Below are 20,144 nucleotides of genomic sequence, written 5' to 3' on the forward strand. Positions count from 1 at the left end.
ATTTTTAATAGCCTGAAGACAGGATAAGGAGTCTGAAAATATAATGAATTCTTTATGTTTAGATTGGTTATTTATATATTCTAAAGCAGTTAATATGGCCTTTGATTCTGCTGTAAAAGTTGAAGATTCATCTGGTAATCTAGTTGATATAGTTCTGGATCCAATGACGGTGGCGCTGGCAACAGCATCACCGTCCTTGGATCCATCAGTAAAAATAGATTTATAAGTATCATATTTAAACCTTAACTGATTGTATTCTTGTTGATATTGTAATTGATTAGTGTCAGATTTCTTTAGTTTAGATAAGGTAATATCCACCTGTGGCTTTACCAATTGCCAAGGAGGAGACGAAAGGAGATATAATTTCAAGTTTAATATCAGCAGCAGAAATAAAAGGTTATATTCTTATTCCAAGAGGAGGAATAAGAGAGGACTTCTTACTGTACAGAGGTGTAGTTAGATGTACACATAGCGACAAAACGAAACAAGATAACAATTCACACATATTTCGGCCAAATCCAACTATTTTGATTTGTGGAGAAGGTTTCAAGCCGCAAAGTCTACAAGCACAGACATGGCTACTGATCCCGCTTGGCTAGGCCTCGTGCCCTCGCAAAATTGTTTCGAAATTTATATCTCCAAAGTTGCCAAAACCAATAAAATGCCACGTCACAGTTAGATTCTGATTTTCAGTATATTTGACTGTTCTTTTGATAATGATGGCAATTATCCCAGTAGTTTATCCAGATTCCCGATGGTTAATTCTGACTCGATCGCCGAATGACTAGGGCGACGCCATGATTGTTCATAAACAGTGAAAGTAGTCCCTACTTGACCTTTGATATTTGCATCTCTATCCGCATATGGCCCCAACGGATTTCGTTTTTATCCGTTGGCATTATCCTGCCGAAAAACCTACCCATTATATGATAAATAAATAAATATATATATATATATATATATATATATATATATATATATATATATATATATATATATATATATCCTTGGTGTCGTTGTACAAAGGATATCAGCGTATAGGTAATCGTAACTCCCATACTTTAACATGGACTTACGACAGCTTAGGTCTAAGATTGTGTTGTACAACGGCACCCTGGAACTTATATTTATACTAATTTAAGTCACATACTGATTACATATCAGCAAGTCCAGTTTATTTATACAGAATGGACACATTAGCATCAGATGGATACACGTGATGAAGACATTTGTACATGAACTTATGACAACAGGGTACATTATAGGTTTAACCATAAATTGTATTTATATCTGGTAACACGTGTTTAAGAGTTGTTGCTTCACACATTTAAATGGGATGATGAGAGTTATATCAACAGTCTGCTTACATAAATTGTCAAAAAATCATATATTTGGTTATTTGGATAAATGTTTTCTTTAAAAAATATTTTAAAAGCCAGAAGGCCAGAAGGATGTCAGATTGTCAATCGGCAGATGTTCAATATGAGTTCATACACACATACCAAAATGTAAATAGTGTTAAAATTCGAAAGCGACATTGCGTCTCTGAAAAATGTCAACTTCAATGGCAGTCTTGAAGAAGCAAGTCTGTGACTTAAAAGTGCATAAATTCCAACTATGATTGAATCTTGTCAATGGTATTATTGTTCATATAGGAAGTTGACAGTGCAGGGGCTTTCAATTTTTCATATATAGAAATATATGGCTATTCTTGATATAAAACGACTTAAAACCAACGAATTCATTGAAATGATATGGGATAACACATTAGTCACTGTATATCTGGTTAGGAAATAAATAACATAATCCTGGTGTGTGTTTATGATAAGAGGCATCAAACATCAAACGCCGTATCCACACAAGGTTTTTAACACGGAATATTCATGAACATAAACAAAGGTTTAGTTTGACAGTAATATATGGCTTTGTCGCCTTTCCTGGAGAGAACCCATCAAATACGAGTATTTGAATTATTAATAAGGAAGAAAAAGTTAGAACAAAATTTTGTGTATACTTCTCCTTATTTTAAATGTGTTCTTGTGTGTAAGTATTATGTAAGCACACTGATTCTGCAAATCAATCACCTATTCACAGTCGCAGTGAAGATTCCAGGGTAGAATAGGTCTTCAGCAACCCATTCTTGCCGTAAAAGGCGACTATGCTTGTCGTAAAAGGCGACTAAAAGGATCGGGTGGTCAGGCTCGCTGACTTGGTTCATGCATGTCATCGATCCCAATTGCGTGGATCGATGCTCATGATGTAAATCACTGGATTGTCTGGTCCACACTCAATTATTTACAGACCGCCGTCATATAGCTGTAATATTGCGGCGTTAAACAACAAACAAACCAAACCTATTCACAGCTGTATGCATGTTTTAGAGAGACAAATATGCATGTGGTTCGTAGCACATGTAGATTCATCTCTCTATAATTAGCTGTTGGACGGCCAATCAAAGACAAATGGCCTGAAAACATTGATCGTAGGTTGTATAAATATATCAAAACCTGCATTTGCGAGGGTCGACTGTTAACAGGTTAACAGGTTCACCCTCTCTTGGAGCGTAACATGATTATAGAAATAGATCATCGGCACAACATGCCACTCGGGAGTGGTTAACAATTCTATTTCCTTTCATCCCGTGGTATCTTGTCACAAAATGTGTTTTATTGCTCTTCCTGTGGCCTTGGAAATGCCGCTGGATTGTAAAAATCAAATCGAGTAATTTCTTTGTGGAAGCCATTTCCAATTATCAACAGAAGTCAACTCAGAAAAGAGGTGTACCCTCAGGGGGAAACTAGGAACCGATACAGAAACGATGACGATGAAATATGGTTTCACGTCCGCTATTTAGATGTAACAGCCATGTAGTTCCCTATTAGTAAATCTTGACAAATATCAAAACATGATTTTCTTAAATCCAGTAATCTCTTCATGGAATAAGATAGAACTTTATAAGCTAACAAAGCATTATCGCGAATGGGGTTCGCTGTTAACGCATGTGTATACGTGAAAACACGTATTATACGCATAATTTCAGTGATGTTTGTTTTTGAAAGGTAAAGAGTATCCGAACACTTATGCGGCAACGTGCTGGCCACTCTAACATGATAATGCCCTCAAATTGCTTTAACGATGGGCCTCTGTACTCTGTCTGTCAACTCGGTGATTTGAAATAGCGCCCCATGCGCCAACTGATGATATTGGTCAATGACGTCCAGGGCAGACAAATAGAAGAAGGTGCAGGTGGAGGGTTTATCGAGCACTATGGAAAAGTGAAACGGTGCTTATCCCTATTTTAGGCCGTGGGGGAATTTCAGTCATTGCACTTATAGTCGATCTGCTGATGACTCCAAAACCGTTTACTGGTATCATATATTCCCGTGTCGTTTCAGGCAAACAATAATATATCAATGACCAGGCGCTGCATGCTTCTATGATGGGCGTGATACATGTGATGCTGAAAGCTGCATACAAAAATAAATCACTCACTCACGCTTGTGTTCCAACCAAGCTATTGTTGGAATATTGCTAAAGATGTCGGAAAACCGTACTCACTTACTTTTTATGGAAGTAAACGTCAATGACCTTCATCATTTCGTTTTTTCTCCACCCACTTTAAACTGACGTGATATAGCTGAAATATGGTGAAAAAGCATTGACTATCCAATTTTGATATCTACTATCAGTAAACACATTAAACACACATCAACACACATCAACACAAAGAGGACTCTCGGTTTGGCTTTTAGTTCTTCACAAATTAATGTTACTGAAAGCTTGTCGTTGTTGGAATCGTTGGAGGATCTCCGCTGTTTGTGTTGGTTCTCTTGTTATTCATTGATGGAAATAGACAACGTTTCTTTGGGGATCCAAAATATCAAGACGATAAAAAATGAAATGTTCAATTTTGTTCTATTTTCTTGAGTAGGTTATTTTTATTCGTATTTCTGACGAATAAATGTCAGTCGTTAGTTCACATTTAGGGAACAAAAATGACATTGATCCCTATCATCGTCTTATGGACGGGGCTGAGGTCGCTGTGTACTGCGCAATTGTGGAAAGTAGAATTATGTTCTATTGTACTGAATGACAAGGAAAGTGATAGATCGAAAACGTCTAATCATTTTCGATTCAGCTGCGCTGATTTTCCACCACGCAAGAAGGGTCTTTCTTTTTGAATTTCCTCCACGACAGTGATCTATAGCCCATTCTTATTGTGTACTGTTGTGAATAGTTAAAATTTTATGAAGGTATGTTAGTTTTAAAACTACATCTGTGATAGTCTGGTACTTTTACTGGCCTTTGTTGACAGATTTAAATGTTTATATGTATTAATATATAACTTGATTTAGTCACTATATGGCTGCAATATTGCCGATGTGACTTTAGATATTAACTCACTCACTCCTCCACGACAAGGGCTTCTAACTTTGATCACGTGTCAGTGGCTTGACAACATGTATATCAAGGTCAGTTTTTATTAATTTGTGGGAACGATAACTCAAACCCAAAGACAATACACTCTATATCAAATAATACTGTGGTAATATTACTTCGTGACTGTTACCATGTAGGTAGCAGAAGTATCGTAAGTCCCTATGGTACCTAGTATGGTGACCTACCTTTGGCTATTGGTGATCTATAGCCCATTTTTATTGTGTACTGTTATGAATTGTTACGAATTTTAGTATGATATGCTAGTTTTACAATCTACACCTGTGATAGTCTAGTGTTTTTACTGTCCTTTGTCGACAGATTTTAATGTCTATATTTATGTATTATTAATGTACCCCTTTTTTTTATCACGATATGGCTGAAATATTGCCGATGTGACTATAAATCTTAACTCGCTCACTCTTCGTGACTGTTGTCAGTATGGTATGGGCGGAGAATGACAGGACGTTGATGTTTACTGCTTTTATGAGTGAATGAGTGAGGTTTGTTTCACAGAACCTTTATCAATATTCCAACAGTGTCTCGGCAGCGAAGAAATTTGCTTTTTACTCATGTGGGGAATTGAACCCAGAGCTTCTAGTGTAGAGGGCGTACCCTTTAACCAATAGACTACTGCACCCTTTACCCTAGAGCACAGGTATGGTTCTGACAAACAGGGGATCATAATCAGAGTGGGTATCGTGTCACGACGCGTTTGATACGTCATGATACTGAACTTGTATGTATTTGAAAGCATTATATAAAGTGTACGCGAAATAAAATTGAGATGAAACAGTTCCGTGGGGATACTGCCATAAAATCATCTTTCTGGCAACCAGTGAGTAGGTCTGTTAGTAGTAACTAATGTATTAATTTTGTGTTGAGATGTTATCTGCAGTTACGGTGAATCCATTCTACAAATCACGATATAGCATCTTAACAACTGTCCACTTCGGACAGACATCTATTAACGAAGCAAGATGTTACAAATAACGGAATCTACCAAGAAACCATTCTTCGGGAGGTGTTGCTATAACATATTGACTTTCACTAAATACATGTATTCAGAATTCACTAGTGAGTGGAGAGTTTGCACATGTCTTGTATTGAAAGAAAGGTGTTCGTAAACACGAAAGAGCTGGAGTTGTCATCTGCACATTTTCAAACTGATTGCACAAACACTAAGATCACTTTCACATCTGCTAAACTGTCTTTCATTGAATATATACATGGAATACTAACTTGTATTTTATTTATGGCAAGATGATTCTCAGTTTCTCCTTTTATTCTCAGCCAGTTTATTTTGCCCGACTTAAAGCGTACGCATGACTGTGACACCAAATTAGTAGCCAAACATTCTCCACAGAGAAGATGAATCTGTTACACCTTTGTGCGAAACATAGAATAAATTCACGGTGCAAATTACTGAAATAGATGAATATGGAAAATGCAAATGAATGCTTCAAGCATTTCATTTTCAAATAGTGAACACTCTAAAAAAGCATAACGCATTGGGTGACAGAAACAAACCGGCGCCATTCATTTGTTTTACGCAACACCCGAGGATAAATGGAGATGATTGAGGCGCCCACTGGTGTCTTATTCAGCACTTACACACTGGTAGGTGCTCAATCCCAAGAGGGGCACGGGCGGACCAGTCGTGTAAGGTCAAGAAATTCGCTGTGCACTGTTTGCTTTATCGAGATTCAAATATATACAAAAATTAAAATTACAACAGCGGAAACCCATCCAGAGGCATTTGTCTCTTTTAAAAAATGTCAACGTAATAGACTCAATATGAGATTACATTTAAAATCATCCCTTTAATGATAGAAAAGCCCCAGAGCAGTAGAGCGTGTAGGATTCTGGTGATTTCATCCAAATAATGCTTTCACAGTCGCCAAAGCTCCCCAATTTGATATTTTTTATGACGTTCACTAAATCCTTAAATTTCTAAAATACTTGGAATGACCATGCCAGAATTTGTAATGAATAATGAATAATCACAGAGAACATGACCAATGTCTCCCTTCAAATGTCGAATTACAAAACAATATTTTCAGTTTCATGTTTTTTTTGTTTTTGATCCGTGGTCCACATAATATCTCTTCCATTGCACATGAGCCAGAGATTAGGCGGACGTTAATCGTTCATTTCAAAGGGGGTGGATGGCAATCCTTTGTATTCCTTGAACTTGATTTTGATAAAACATCCACAATGATTCCTCGTTTGTCCTAAAATACAATTGTATAATGTGTTTCGTTTGATGACATTTCGATTTTTGCATGCAAATCTGTGTCGCTACATAACACTTCAAAGAGACTTCATCAGTGTGCTGAAAGCTTCCTCTAAACTGGCCAGCTTCTAACATAAGATGCATTAATTTATCAATGCATATATTCATTAAAATGTATACATTATATATGTATACATCGTTTATGTAAGTAATTTGGATGCATATAAATAAGATACAGCTGTTTGATGTATATAATGTGGATAGTATACAAAGTATATATATATATATATATATGTATAATATACATCAGTTTGATGTATGTTATGTTGATGGTATACAATGCATAGAATATGTACATCAGTTTGATGTATGTATGTGAAAACACGAGGCAATAATGACACCTTCGTTACCAACGCATTTCCCGACATGGTGTGGTGAGACTAGGCGAAATGGGGTTTAACGTCGCGTTCAAAATCATTGCAATAAAATAGCGTTGTGCATGCATGTGTGTGTGTCTGCGTGCGTGCGTGCGTGCGTGCGTGTGTATGTGAGTGTGGATTTATAGTGATTGCCCATTGAGATAACATGCCGCAGTTTAACATGAATATCCCAGTCTGACACAGTATACTGACTCCGTCATACCGGTCCTTGTTTTAGCCCCTTAATACCGAGCGCCAGGCAGGGAACAGCAAGTCCCATTATTTAACGTCTTTTGTTACGACACGGCCGGGGATCGAACCCGTACGCGTGTGTGTGTGTGTGCGAACTCGTGTGTGTGTGTGTGTGTGTGTGTGTGTGTGTGTGTGTGTGTGTGTGTTTCTTAGCGCCGCACTAAGCAATATTCCAGCTTTATGTCGGCGGCTTTGTAAAAAATCGTGTCGCACCGATGGTATTGTGAGCAATGATCCACGCCATCAGGATACGATGACATGAATTCAACCGATCCATTTGGTCGCCTCTAACGGTTGATGGGGATTGGATGGGGGTCAATTCTAACCGGAAATCCCAAAAACTGAAAGTCATAAAAGAAGGTCATCTTTGTTGAGGTGATGTCGGATTATATTTAAAGTCGTGATTGCTGATGAAATCACTTTAATCAGCACCAACAGATAGTTAAACATCGGAGATCAAAGAAATACAAAACGTCAATGCCAGGAAATAACCTGTATCGATCATCCGTACAATTTGATTCCGTTTGGCGCAAAAAGCAATACTGCGGTGAAAATTATACGATTGGATCACTTACAACCTGGTGTTCGCAAAGCTTCTGTTCTGTCGAATGAGATATTGTTGCGAGAATTGGTTGTTCTGTGACGAAAATACACAAACAACATCCTATGTTTGTTAGGTTTTAGACTTTTACAAAAGGAGTGTATGTGTGAAAACAGATATCACTTAGTAATTAACTCCAGGTACTTGAATGAAACAAGGTGATTGTACAAAACCGATGCCTCCTTTTTCATGTACATGTATTTATCAATAAGAAGGTGAATATGCTTATCCACTTATGCATCACTGATCTTAAACACTTTCATACATGTTTTTGTAGATTATGCACTCCTCTATATAAAATGATATATTTGACTTTAAATTATAAAGTATAATAAGTGTACAACAATTCCATCACATTCATGCATATCTACTACCTTTGATGTGCCAATATAGCATCTATTTCCCATAGAATTGCCACTAAAGTTGAAAAATTATCTTACCCCGGTCTAAAAGACAAAGTTCAGCTTGCGCCATTATTGACTGTTTCCAATAAATTAGCCCATCCGAGTACTCCATTTAGGTTTTGGTGTATCGACTCTCCGACCAGATATAAATGTTGGGCAAAACATTTTACTCAGGAGTGGTACACAATTCTTTTTCCTTTCACCTCAACCCCGTAGTATCTTGTATCAAATGATATTTTGTATTTCTCTTCCTGTGGCCTTGGAACTACCTCCGGAATGTAAAAATCAAATCAGAAACATATTTCTATCATATAGTTAAAAACAAATTGTAAATCAATTCAGAAAAGAAGTCTACCCTTGGGCGAAAAATGGGAACCGACATTGTATTGATTGAGTTAAAGATGAAATATGATTTCTAGTATGCAATTAAAATTATAACAATCAGTTCCGTATTAGCAAAACTTGACAAATATTAAAACATATGACGTTTTTAATCCAATTACCCCTTCTGTTACAAGAGTTATCTGTTATTATAAAATCGTTTTCAGATTGAAGCGGGAAAGATGGCGTCTTTCCACTGTTCTTCCCTCACAAGTAACATAACACGTGGTCTGGGCAAAGCATTGTCTCAAATAGGGTTCGCTGTTAAATCGTGTGTATATGTAAACGAAAACATATGTAATAGATACTTAATCATATCGTTACGGCGAAGCTTGTCTTTGGTTGGTTCCCAAGAGACTTGCTGATATTAATGTGATTTTGTGTTCATACGCTGGAAGTGTTTCCCCTTGTGTTTTTTCTTGTCAGATTATTCAATGGGATAGTTAAGACTTATGTCAATTTACCCAAAAGTGTTCTCCGTGGAACTGCTTTTCATGGTATTCTTACTGTTTCCCTTGATTTACTTAATCTTTAACTGGACATAGGTAATAACTAGGATTCTTATCTGCCACCGGAATATAAAAATCAAATCGGAAACATATTTTGTGGAAGCCATTTTCTATTATCAACAGAATTTAAGAACAAGTTGTAAATCAATTCAGAAAAGAAGTCTACCCTCGGGGGAACATGGTTACTGACATAGTATTAATCGAGTTAAAGATGAAATATGATTGCTAGTATGCAATTAAAATTATAACAATCAGTTCTGTATTAGCAAATTGTGACACATATTATAACATATGACGTCTTGAATCCAATAACCCCTTGATTTACTTAATCTACAACTGGACACAGGTAATAACTATGATTCCAATCAAACGTCTAATTGAATCAGTTCTTTAACAAGAAAACTCGTGTTGCATGACATTTCTGACACACAAATTTAAGTGAATGTTTCAAATATTAATTTTGTCAAAGCTCTCAGAGTGCATTTTCGCTTTAGTTCTTTTTGATGCAATGATCGACTCAGAACTATTTGTTACTATAAAAACTTTTTGATTTCATTGCTGCCACTAAAATCAGCTTTTTAGGTATTACCGACTATTTGAGAAGTACAGGTATCTGGTACCTGCATATGGTTGCAGTACTAAGCAATAACACTAACGATACTCTAGAAAAGTTTCTTAAAATACCGGACAGTGTGATTTTTATAATGCCCTCATTTTGCCTAATGATAAGCCACTATTAAGCTAACTTTGGTACTGACGAAATTGTACAATTCCGACTGTATGCTAAGCAAATGTTTATAAATCACTATCAAAGGTGAGCTTATCCTGCCCCACAATCGGTGGCGCCCGTCACAAACACACGAAAAGGCAAATCAATTGTTCACCTGAAAAAACAACAACAAAAACACACGGTCAAAAAGGGTTTTGCAACGGACCTTATCTTTGTCACTGATGCGTCAGATTTGGAACTGGCACGTTGAAGACAGTGTCTGCTCCCCATACATGATATTTACTAACCCAAAACACACATGCGTGATAACCTCTATTGATACTTAATAGGTACGCTAGGTATTAGGTACACTATACTATGTATGTCGATATTGCTGCATTACAAGGTGATATGGAGGTACGGAAAATAGAGACTATACACTATTTTGTATTGGAGTTCTAACTAATATTGTGTATAATAACTGCTTTAATTTTCAATTACTATACTAATTGTATTATTGGCCTTTTAGGTGAAACTATGAAACATGTTCCCCATGTTCCTCAAAATTCACAGCGCAGCAGAAGAAATTATTTATATTATTCAAGCATATTGTTGTGCAAAGACAAATGGAATCTCTCAAGACCAAATGTCTTCTTAAGAAATGCATACGAGCAAATTCACTGAAAGATAACACCATGTATTGGTTTAAATTGTTATATAATTGTCTTTAAAGACATTTATTTCTACTTACAGGACACTTTCCTACCAATCATGTCCAAACCAGGTGACAGATTTAGTCACCAAGGAGAACGAAAACATTCACTTTGTGATGGAAAATGCCAAAAATCAAATGCACGAAATTACAAAGGGTCCCATGAGAGAACTGGGTTGACAGCTACGGGGATCACAGACACAAGAACACATGCATGGTTCAATGTATATGGGAAGCTACTACATCACGCCATGTTGAAACTGACAGAACTTTCGTGAGGGAAGAGTCACTTTGGACAAAAGTGGATCAGATATTCGTACTTTTCTTTCTGTAATGATTTTGATTTGTGGTATACTTTCAATAGCCTGCAAAGAAAAGCATGTAACAACCCTGACAAAAGCGTCAAAACCCTTTCCATAATCATAAAAAAAAATCTGTGCCAGAAGCAGAGTCCAATGTACGATTCCATACCCACCAATTTTCAGGAAGATATTTCGCAGAAGGTTATCACAATTCTAGTTGCCAAAGATTGATTACATATTAACTTCAGTATGCCGATTACATGCTATTAGTTTATAGTTTGTATGCAGCATCAACATGTGGCAAATCATATTCTACATCAGAAACAGTCAAGAATTTGGAAAACAACATTAATAATGGTTGGTTGGTTGGTTTGTTGTTTAACGCCGCACTCAGCAATATTCCAGCTATATGACGGCGGTCTGTGAATAATCGAGTCTGGACCAGACAATCCAGTGCTTAATATCATGAGCATCGATCCACGCAATTGGTATCCATGACATGCATCAACCAAGTCAGCGAGCCTGACCACCCGATCCCGTTAGTCGCCTTTTACGACAAGCATAGTCGCCTTTTACAGCAAGCATGGGTTGCTGAAGACCTATTCTACTTCGGAATCTTCACAGGTCACATTAATAATGAATTACATGTGTTAAGGACTTTGGACACACAATTAATGTTCTGCGTTCTATCGCATGTCTGAATTCAACGGACCTACGGTGTATAATAAGAAATTGTGTTTGCATGTTGTTATAATTGGAAATACCCCGTGTACGTGCCGGATGATTCAATTTAGTTCAGACAGGAGAAGCTTTAGTTCAGGGATATGCATTATTGTGTAAAGAACATCGTGTAGCCCACGTTGTGTACGTAGGTGAGAGACCCGCGATAGAGGTGACATGGACTTATAATGAGGAGCTACGTGCAGCTGGCTAATGGGTAAATATATACTTCTCAGACGAAGTAAAAAAACATCACATGTTTAGTATTTTAGTTAATATCTCATGCCACAGTGTATATACAATGGCTAATGCTTACACCCCTATTACGGATATAGTTGGGTTGACCCAACGACCGGACGAACCGTCGTTATTTGGTCTAAACTGTACATGACACATGCTGTACCAAGGTTGACACAAATCCCCGTTGAGGAGACAGGACTTCCAATTGCAATGTTGATTAAAAACAAACAAAAACCCTTTCCATATTCATGAGAAATCTCTGCTAAAAGGAGAGTAGATTTACGATTGTGACTACATCATTAGCTTATGGATCACTGTGATGACATCGAACAGGTGCAGACGGGATGTATTCAGTGGGATCATTTGTCAGTGAGTGTTTCCCGGAAGGTTCTGTCAAGCCTTGTTGAATAATACCAAAATGTGACACGAGTTGGACATTGGTTTCGGGGACTCGGTCAATGCGTTCTTGAAATAATTTAACTTTTATTCTAAATGAGCGAAGGTGTAATGTATAATTGGGTTAACAAACTGTAAGTTTTCATGGGGACAGTGTCCTTATGCTGTGTCAAAGACAGATCATGGTATATTACATGATCTTAAACATGTTTCATGCAAAGTACTAATTCAAACTTTTATATTGAACATACATGTATCTGTAGAACATATCTAGTGAGTGAGTGAGTAAGTTTGGGTTTAACGCCGCGTTTAACAGTATTCCAGTTATATCACGGTGTGTCAGCTTTATGTGGGAGGAAAGCCCGAAGTGATGCAGGTCTCAGACGTTTACCACTTCGGTGAAATCCACGAGCACGTTTATGGTGCTTACAAACCTAGAAACATATTCGGGGCGAACCGGGATTCGAACTCACAATCATAGATTTCTGGCGTGCCCAAGGAACGCAACTCTGCATAGCGATATTTTCAACACACTGGTACGTTTTGTACATAGTATAATTGTATTGACCTAGCTGATGAATACCTGTATAAATTTTTTAAAGTGACTATTTCAACGAGAATGGGAATTCTTAAATGCCTGTACATTTTTTAAAAGTTTATTTTCCCGAACACCTGGTGTCATCACTAGTTGTTTATGATTTCGAAACACATGCTCATGATATAGTAAAAGTGCAAACCATTTCAATACTTTGATTTAAAACTACATTCATCAAAAATACCTAATTGTTTTAATATGTTTCCAAATGTTAAGTAATAACTACAAAACCTGACTGTCATGGTCAATCAGAGAGACGGACCGAGATCACGGACAGAAGCCGTCCTACCTACTGCCTTGGTGCAAGTGACAGAGCGGGCCTCCGCACCGTGAACATATTGGCCAATCGGTCACGACGTGCGGTCTGTGACGTGATTGCCATCACTTGTATCTTTACGACCGATGATCCCCCTCAACAATAAATATCACTGCTGTCATCTAAACTTCACCCCTGACTTTTGTCTTCCGTCATCCCACTGAACTGCCACCCGAGGGCAACGCGTGCACGTAAGTGCCTATTAAACCGATGTTAATCCCACTCCGACTTAATCTCAGAAGTATTCTGTGCCATAAAAGAAGCAAAAGATATAAACAAAATTGAAAGGGAAAGTATTCAGGGCTTAAACGCCTATTCACGGGAGTTTTTACTTATCCTCCCAACCTTTGTTAAAAATGACTTCCACATTCATCCTTATAATAATCCGATCATTGGAATATTATTGACGTATCTTTACTGAATAGGTTCACTGGGATCTTCGTAATTTGTTGATGGTCCCTCTTATTCCTTGATGTTATTTTGATTAGCTAATATCAGCTTATGGGGTATATGTAGAGGGTGCGGATGTTCATTAACAATGAGTCATGTAGATAAGACCATCGTTAAGATTGCCACAAATTAATCATGAACAAACTGCGGAGACACTCCTTTTGTTCCCATGTTTTAAAACAAATTTACAAAATGCTACCTGTTGTCAAATACATATCAATTCATCGTCCCCTACACCCATTTGAAACGTTCAAGTGGGACCCCGCACTTTCCATTCAGGCAGGAATTCATTGGGATATTACTACGTGTAATGGAACATGCTTTGATAATCAGGCGTGAAGCCAAATCCAATCGGTGTTAATGACGCTGCCTCGTCATCTACAAACCTTCCTTGTTTCAGGGTTTCACGACATAACATGGAGTTCACGGAGTAAAATGAACATGCGCGCATGCATTCTCCTTAGGAATTTGAGCATACTTAGTGCACATTCTCTGTGCTTATCGCAACGTCATTGACGGCTACAATGAGATACTAGTGAACGGTTCATAGGAATCCTGACTGATCATGAGGAAAGGTAAACTATTGTTTCATATCTACAAGTTTATATATTTTATCTATTTCATTGATTATATAGATTAAAGCTGGTCGACGTACTATAAATCACATGCGATTATTTTGTGAAGATATACTTGTTTGAGCATAAACTAATTATCCACACAGTTATACAAGCTTCAAGTATATCAATGATCTGATACAGTTCAAGAACGGTCAAATAGCCAATTAGCTACCACTGATTGACCTGAACTACACATGATAAAGCTATCCACAAGACTGTATGACAAGGGGGATGACTTCAACTTTTCAAAAGTCAACTTTCCCTCTTTCCCTTTATGTCATATTCTGTCAGTTCCAGCCTCTGGTGTCAACTCTTAAGGTAAAGTCGAGCATAATCTTTCTTCAAATGTTGTTTGATCAGGATCACAACATTCGATGCCTTTGTTGAGTTTGCTAAAGTTTTATGATAGTCATGTTGAGGACATTGCAAAATTTTGACTTGTATCATATGTTGCGTTTTGTTTCGGGTGTACAGTTAACATGCATTTGCATGTGTTTGTCACGGGTGTCATCCTTGGGGCAAGATGCACTCACCTTTTCGCAAACACCTGGTATCATCTCTGTTTGATAGTGCTTCTTTAACGTATGCTTATGGTATAGTGGGAGTTGCTCAGTGGACCATACTTGTAGCAAATATACTCTTAAAAAAAGAAACGCAATACGGATAGTTTGGGCCAATATAGCAAAATTAGGCGCAAAATGAAGAGGTTTAATGTGATGTAGTGTCAGTGACAAATTTTCCGGATCAAAATAATCAAAACATGGACATGCAAACCATTAGTCGGGAAACACGTACAATTCGGACAAACGTACCTTAACTGCAATTGAAAGATTTCTGGTTCAGCGTCGAATCAAGATTTTTCCTCCGTGTCTACAGACGTCGGGGAGCATGTCACGCCGGAAACTGTGAACAGGAAGTGGACAGGTTTGTTGAGGGTAGGGTTATGCTGTGGGCGGAAAGACAGGACAGGTTTTGTCCATATCCAAGGTAACCTTACGCTCAACGATACATTAACGAAATTCTCCTACCACACGTCCTCCCAATTGCAGCAAACGGCAACGATGTATTCCAGGACAACGCTCGACCGTATACGGCACGGATCACAGGAGCCTGTATAAACAAAAAAACAACGTTGATGTTCTCCAGATTCCCGGATTTGAACCCGATAGAGGACATGTAGGATGAATTGGATAGACGCCGACGTCAACCACAACCCAAGACGTTGCTGCAGTTGGCTTTTGCGTTGCAGGCCGAGTGGGCTACCATTCCCCAGGATGTGATTCGCATACTCGTCTCTTCCATGGGCAGGAAATGTCAGGCCGCTATTGATTCCAACATAACGCTGGGGACATACGCGCTATTGTTGGTAGCTGACCTTCACCTTTGACGTTCCTATGTACCGATAACTGAGAATACAATCACCAAGTGGTCTCTTCACAACATTTTGGCTCAATACCTTGTACAGTTCCTCGTATAAATGTACTTACCTCACACAAATTTGGCTTTACATTTCTTTTGGTGAAGAGTATATGTCTTATGATTATGGAAAGGATTTTATAGCTTAATTTATACATTGTTTGTTTGTTTGTTGTTTAACGCCGCACTCAGCAATATTCCAGGTATATGACGGCGGTCTGTAAAATAATCGAGTCTGGACCAGACAATCCAGTGATTGACATCATGAGCATCGATCCACGCAATTGGGATCGATGACATGTTTCAACCAAGTCAGCGAGACTGACCACCCGATCCCGTTAGTCGGCTTTTACGACCAGCATAGTCGCCTTTTACAGCAAGGATGGGTTGCTGAAGACCTATTCTAACCCGGAATCTTCACGGGTCTCTTTATATATTGAGGTACATGTTGTTTGGTCATGGCACATACAGAACATACAGAATGTGACAGTCATATAGATTTCTAACCGATTTTCAATGATACCAGAAAGTTTTAAAAACATTACAGGACATGAATGTCTCGTTTGTGACAATGGCACTCCAGTAATGTGTCAAATAAATAGAAATTATATCCTTTTATACATTAGGTCGCCACTAGAAACTGTCATGGCACATATACTGAACATAAAGAACGTGTCATAGCTTTTAACTAACTTTCTATGATATTAGAAAGAACATGTATGTCTCGTTTTGTGTCAATTACGGAGAAATTCAATACATTAGATCTCCACTGCTATTTCTGGTAGTTTCTGAAATAGAATTGATGGTATCAATACAATTTACATTGTAAATGAGATGTTCTGTGCATAGATATTCCCGTGGTGTTTATAAGACAGCTACTGCGTCGGAGCGAGGACATTATGCATAAGCCTGATACAAACTAATACAGTACATATGCTAGTCACAAACGTCGTCCATTGTCAAGAATTCTGCAGACACGCTTGACAACCAAAACGTTATGTAAACAGCGCACATGTTAATATTCTGGAATGAAATACAACGTAATTGAAATACTGTCATCTTTCTTGTAACGTTAGTTCGCGCACGCAATAATGCAGGCATTCCGCTCTCAGTTTTAAATCTGTTTTTTTATTATAAGGTTGAACTCACGGAGGACCATTTTAAACTTTCACAAACGTACATGTTCATCATGCCATTTCAAAATAATTATCATAATACGAAATGGTATATATGCAGTGTGCCACACCTTAAGGGATAGACTGGTAAACATCTAACGCGTCTACAAAATTGTTTTCCCCGAGCGTACATGGAGTCAGCAATTGTAATTTCTGGAAACCCGCCGTGTTTTGAAAACCACATGACCAAACATTCCCTGCAGCAGCGTCTCTCAACTGCAATGGAAACATCTACGCAGGTACACCGAGGTCGGACATAATGTTTCCACCGAATCAAATCCAGTCTTCCTCGCATTATTTACAATAAAGGCCAGACCGTCCAGCACGTGTATATGATGAATGAGTGGTACAGTAGATATGATAAATGTATCACTGTTAAATTTGTGAAGTTTTCTGTTTTGGATTGGGGGCATTGGAGGCCCAGTCACCTGAGGCGCCTCAATGCGTTGTGCAGAGTTGCGTCTCTTGGGCACGCTAGAAACTTATGATCGTGGGTTCGAATCCCTGTTCGCCTGTGTGTGTGTGTGTGCGTGTGTGTGTGCGTGTGTGTGTGTGTGTTGATATGTCGTACCGGGATTTGACGTTTTTCAGCTGCTGCTACAAAACCTAATGTTTTTTTTTAATTTAAAGCTATTAGCCTGAATGTTCTTTAAAGAAATAAAACCTTGCCGCAATGTCATTTTTTTGGTCAGACAAGTTTTCATTTTATAGACAGATGAAGAATAATTATTTTTAAGAATGTTCCGGGACAGCTACTTTTTCGATATTCTTGTAGGCTTAGAGAAAGCGCGTGTACACGGTACACACTGGTGTAAACGTGAGTATTTGTGAATGGAATTTGAAGAAGCAAACATCTCTTAGGCAGGTATCGAGTGAATGAATTTTTTGGGTGACCTCCATGTCAGGAAAGCATGTTTAAATTTAAAAAAAATCGGATTAATTTATGAACTTTCTGAGCATTTACTAATCGTTATTTACTCGTTGTTTAATCCTATTTTCAGTGTTGAGCCATAGGTCCAAATAGTCAACTATTTGAAACACAGACGTGCTCTTGCTCACTTTAGATCGGGTTCTCATAAACTACGAATGACAAAAACTGGCAGGTCTATGGGAGAAGCTAGAAATAAGAGATCATGTAATATCTGTAAAATGCCATCATTTCTAACTCATTTGTAATAAATATCAATCATTGCGACGATTGCACATTCCTTTAAAACTTTATGAATATCCAACAATCCACAAATTGTATATGTTTATACTGTCATCAAATGCAACCATCTTAAAACATTTACCAGCAAGATGACTTTTTGTATTCCTTGTCCTCCTGTAAAATGTAATCATATTATACGACTTTTGATCTGCTTTTAACATAATCTCATTAGCTTCTGATCAGGAGATAAATATTTCCTTTGGTAAGATTTGCGTGATGTTATGCTGAATGGACGTGAGGAAATTTCATTTGAACACGACGCCGTAAGGATGTACGGATATTTCATTTCAAATGAAAACTTTCCGTACATCCATTCAGCATAACATCACGCAAATCTTACAAAACGAAATATTTATCGATATTGTAGCATTAACGTTAATTAAAATCGATATTTAGGAGGAATTAATTTACTGAGGGCATGACGCAACAAAACTGTCGTTCGCAATACGTCTCCTCGTGCTTACCTTCGACAAAGTGCATGATATGGGATGCCGCGAAACCTATCAATGGTTGTCACATATTCAAATAAACAAACAACAGGAAACATCAGCCGAGCCCGAGTCAATGGAATACGACTTCAACGATTCATCAGTTTTGTGGCCGGTACTTTTGCAAATCACGCGATTTTCAATACCTGCATTTGACAACAAAGTGACGGCAGTTGCCCAAAGACCGTGGTTTGTGTACACTATGAGACCAGCGTTGGCAGAAATGTCTTTCATCATGTTGCCAATGACATAGCCCTAACTGGCCTCGTGGTGTACCATTCGGTGTCGTCCACGTGGACTCGTCTCTTGGGAGTCTGGTAAAAAGCACAAGTGTTGGGATTGAGGAGAACCATGTATTTGTTTAGTGAAAGTACGGGACGGAATTGGTCCGATGTTGCATAAATGCGTTTGTTGGGCCACTTTGAGTCTGTGGAGTTCTTTCTCTCTGTGATTTTTAGTGATTTCAGAGTGTGTCATTTAAATGAACTCGAACCCCTGTTCATCTGTGGATACAGGGAAAGAAGATGAAGTTAATTCCCTTCGGTTTTCTTTACTACCACGAGCGAAACCGAGTGTAAGGTCGAATCACACTTTATGAAGCAAGCCGGAAGGAGTTTCAGTATCAAAACTTTCACGAATTTTTTTATCATGGACAGAAAATCATTGTTGGCAGTTTGAAATCCCCGGTCTTGGATAATGTTTATGCTACGCTCAAATGGTGGTCCCCTGATATGACTGTGTATGGCAGCTCGCAACCCAACAAAATTCGATTTGGAAGAAAGATCTCCCTCAGCATTTCTGACTTCGGCATAAAAAAACCTCTGCCTCTCATTCATTTGAGAAGCAGGAAGATCTTCGAACTTTTGTTCAACACCTCGGAAACCAAGCCATTCTGGAAGTGAAAGGATTGCCTTGTTCAGGGTACAAATGTGACAATAAGTGGGAGTAATTTGTTATTATTAGGGCTACGTGTTCAAATGAAATTTCCGTACATCCATTCAGCATAACATATCTTCAATCTTACAAAAAGAAATATTTAATTTTTGTCAATCTCGTTATATTATTGCCAATTTTTGCGATGACACATTGGTCACGCTTTACATTGCTATCATGGCAATGGTGTAAGGGGGGTAACTCTCGCTGATGTTAATCGGATTTACGTAGGAATTTTAGGTATATGTTTATGTACTCTATTATGTTTCAATGTCTTACGTCGAAATATTTTAACTCCCCAGGAGGTATTAAGCCTCAATAGATTTGAAGAGGCTCCCATCCACGATGTCCTGTATAGCTTTTGCATCAAGGAACGCGAAGCGATCACTGAACGCTTGAACTTCGGGCTCTACGGAAACGCTGGCTGCATTTTCTAGTTCAGGGGCCATCAGAGAACGGTTTTCAGCTTCAACAGCTGTTGTGAGTAATAATAATAACTAAATTAGGTAGGTGTATGAAAGTCTTAACTATTATTGAGTTGCAATAAATGTTTTTTACTGTTTTCTTTTTCCCCTTTGCCCAAGCCCAAGAAAAGTACATCAATTACGTCAAAACTATGATTGTGT

General features: G+C 38.0%; 1 protein-coding gene across 1 annotated transcript in view; it reads right to left on the reverse strand.

Moving 5' to 3' along the window:
* The window catches only part of LOC139465141 (uncharacterized), a 101,112-nt gene extending 82,290 nt beyond the window's left edge, over positions 1–18,822 (reverse strand). Inside the window, exons 1-2 of the mRNA XM_071246831.1 lie at positions 18,732–18,822; positions 15,109–15,130 (exon numbers count right to left, since the gene is read on the reverse strand). Of these exons, the coding sequence (XP_071102932.1) occupies positions 15,109–15,130; positions 18,732–18,822 (113 nt within the window). The remainder of the gene's footprint in view (positions 1–15,108; positions 15,131–18,731) is intronic.
* Positions 18,823–20,144: the final 1,322 nt, after the last annotated feature.

The sequence above is a fragment of the Haliotis cracherodii genome, unplaced genomic scaffold, assembly GCF_022045235.1.
Source record: "Haliotis cracherodii isolate W230 unplaced genomic scaffold, xgHalCrac1.p SCAF_17, whole genome shotgun sequence".
Lineage (NCBI taxonomy): Eukaryota > Metazoa > Mollusca > Gastropoda > Lepetellida > Haliotidae > Haliotis > Haliotis cracherodii.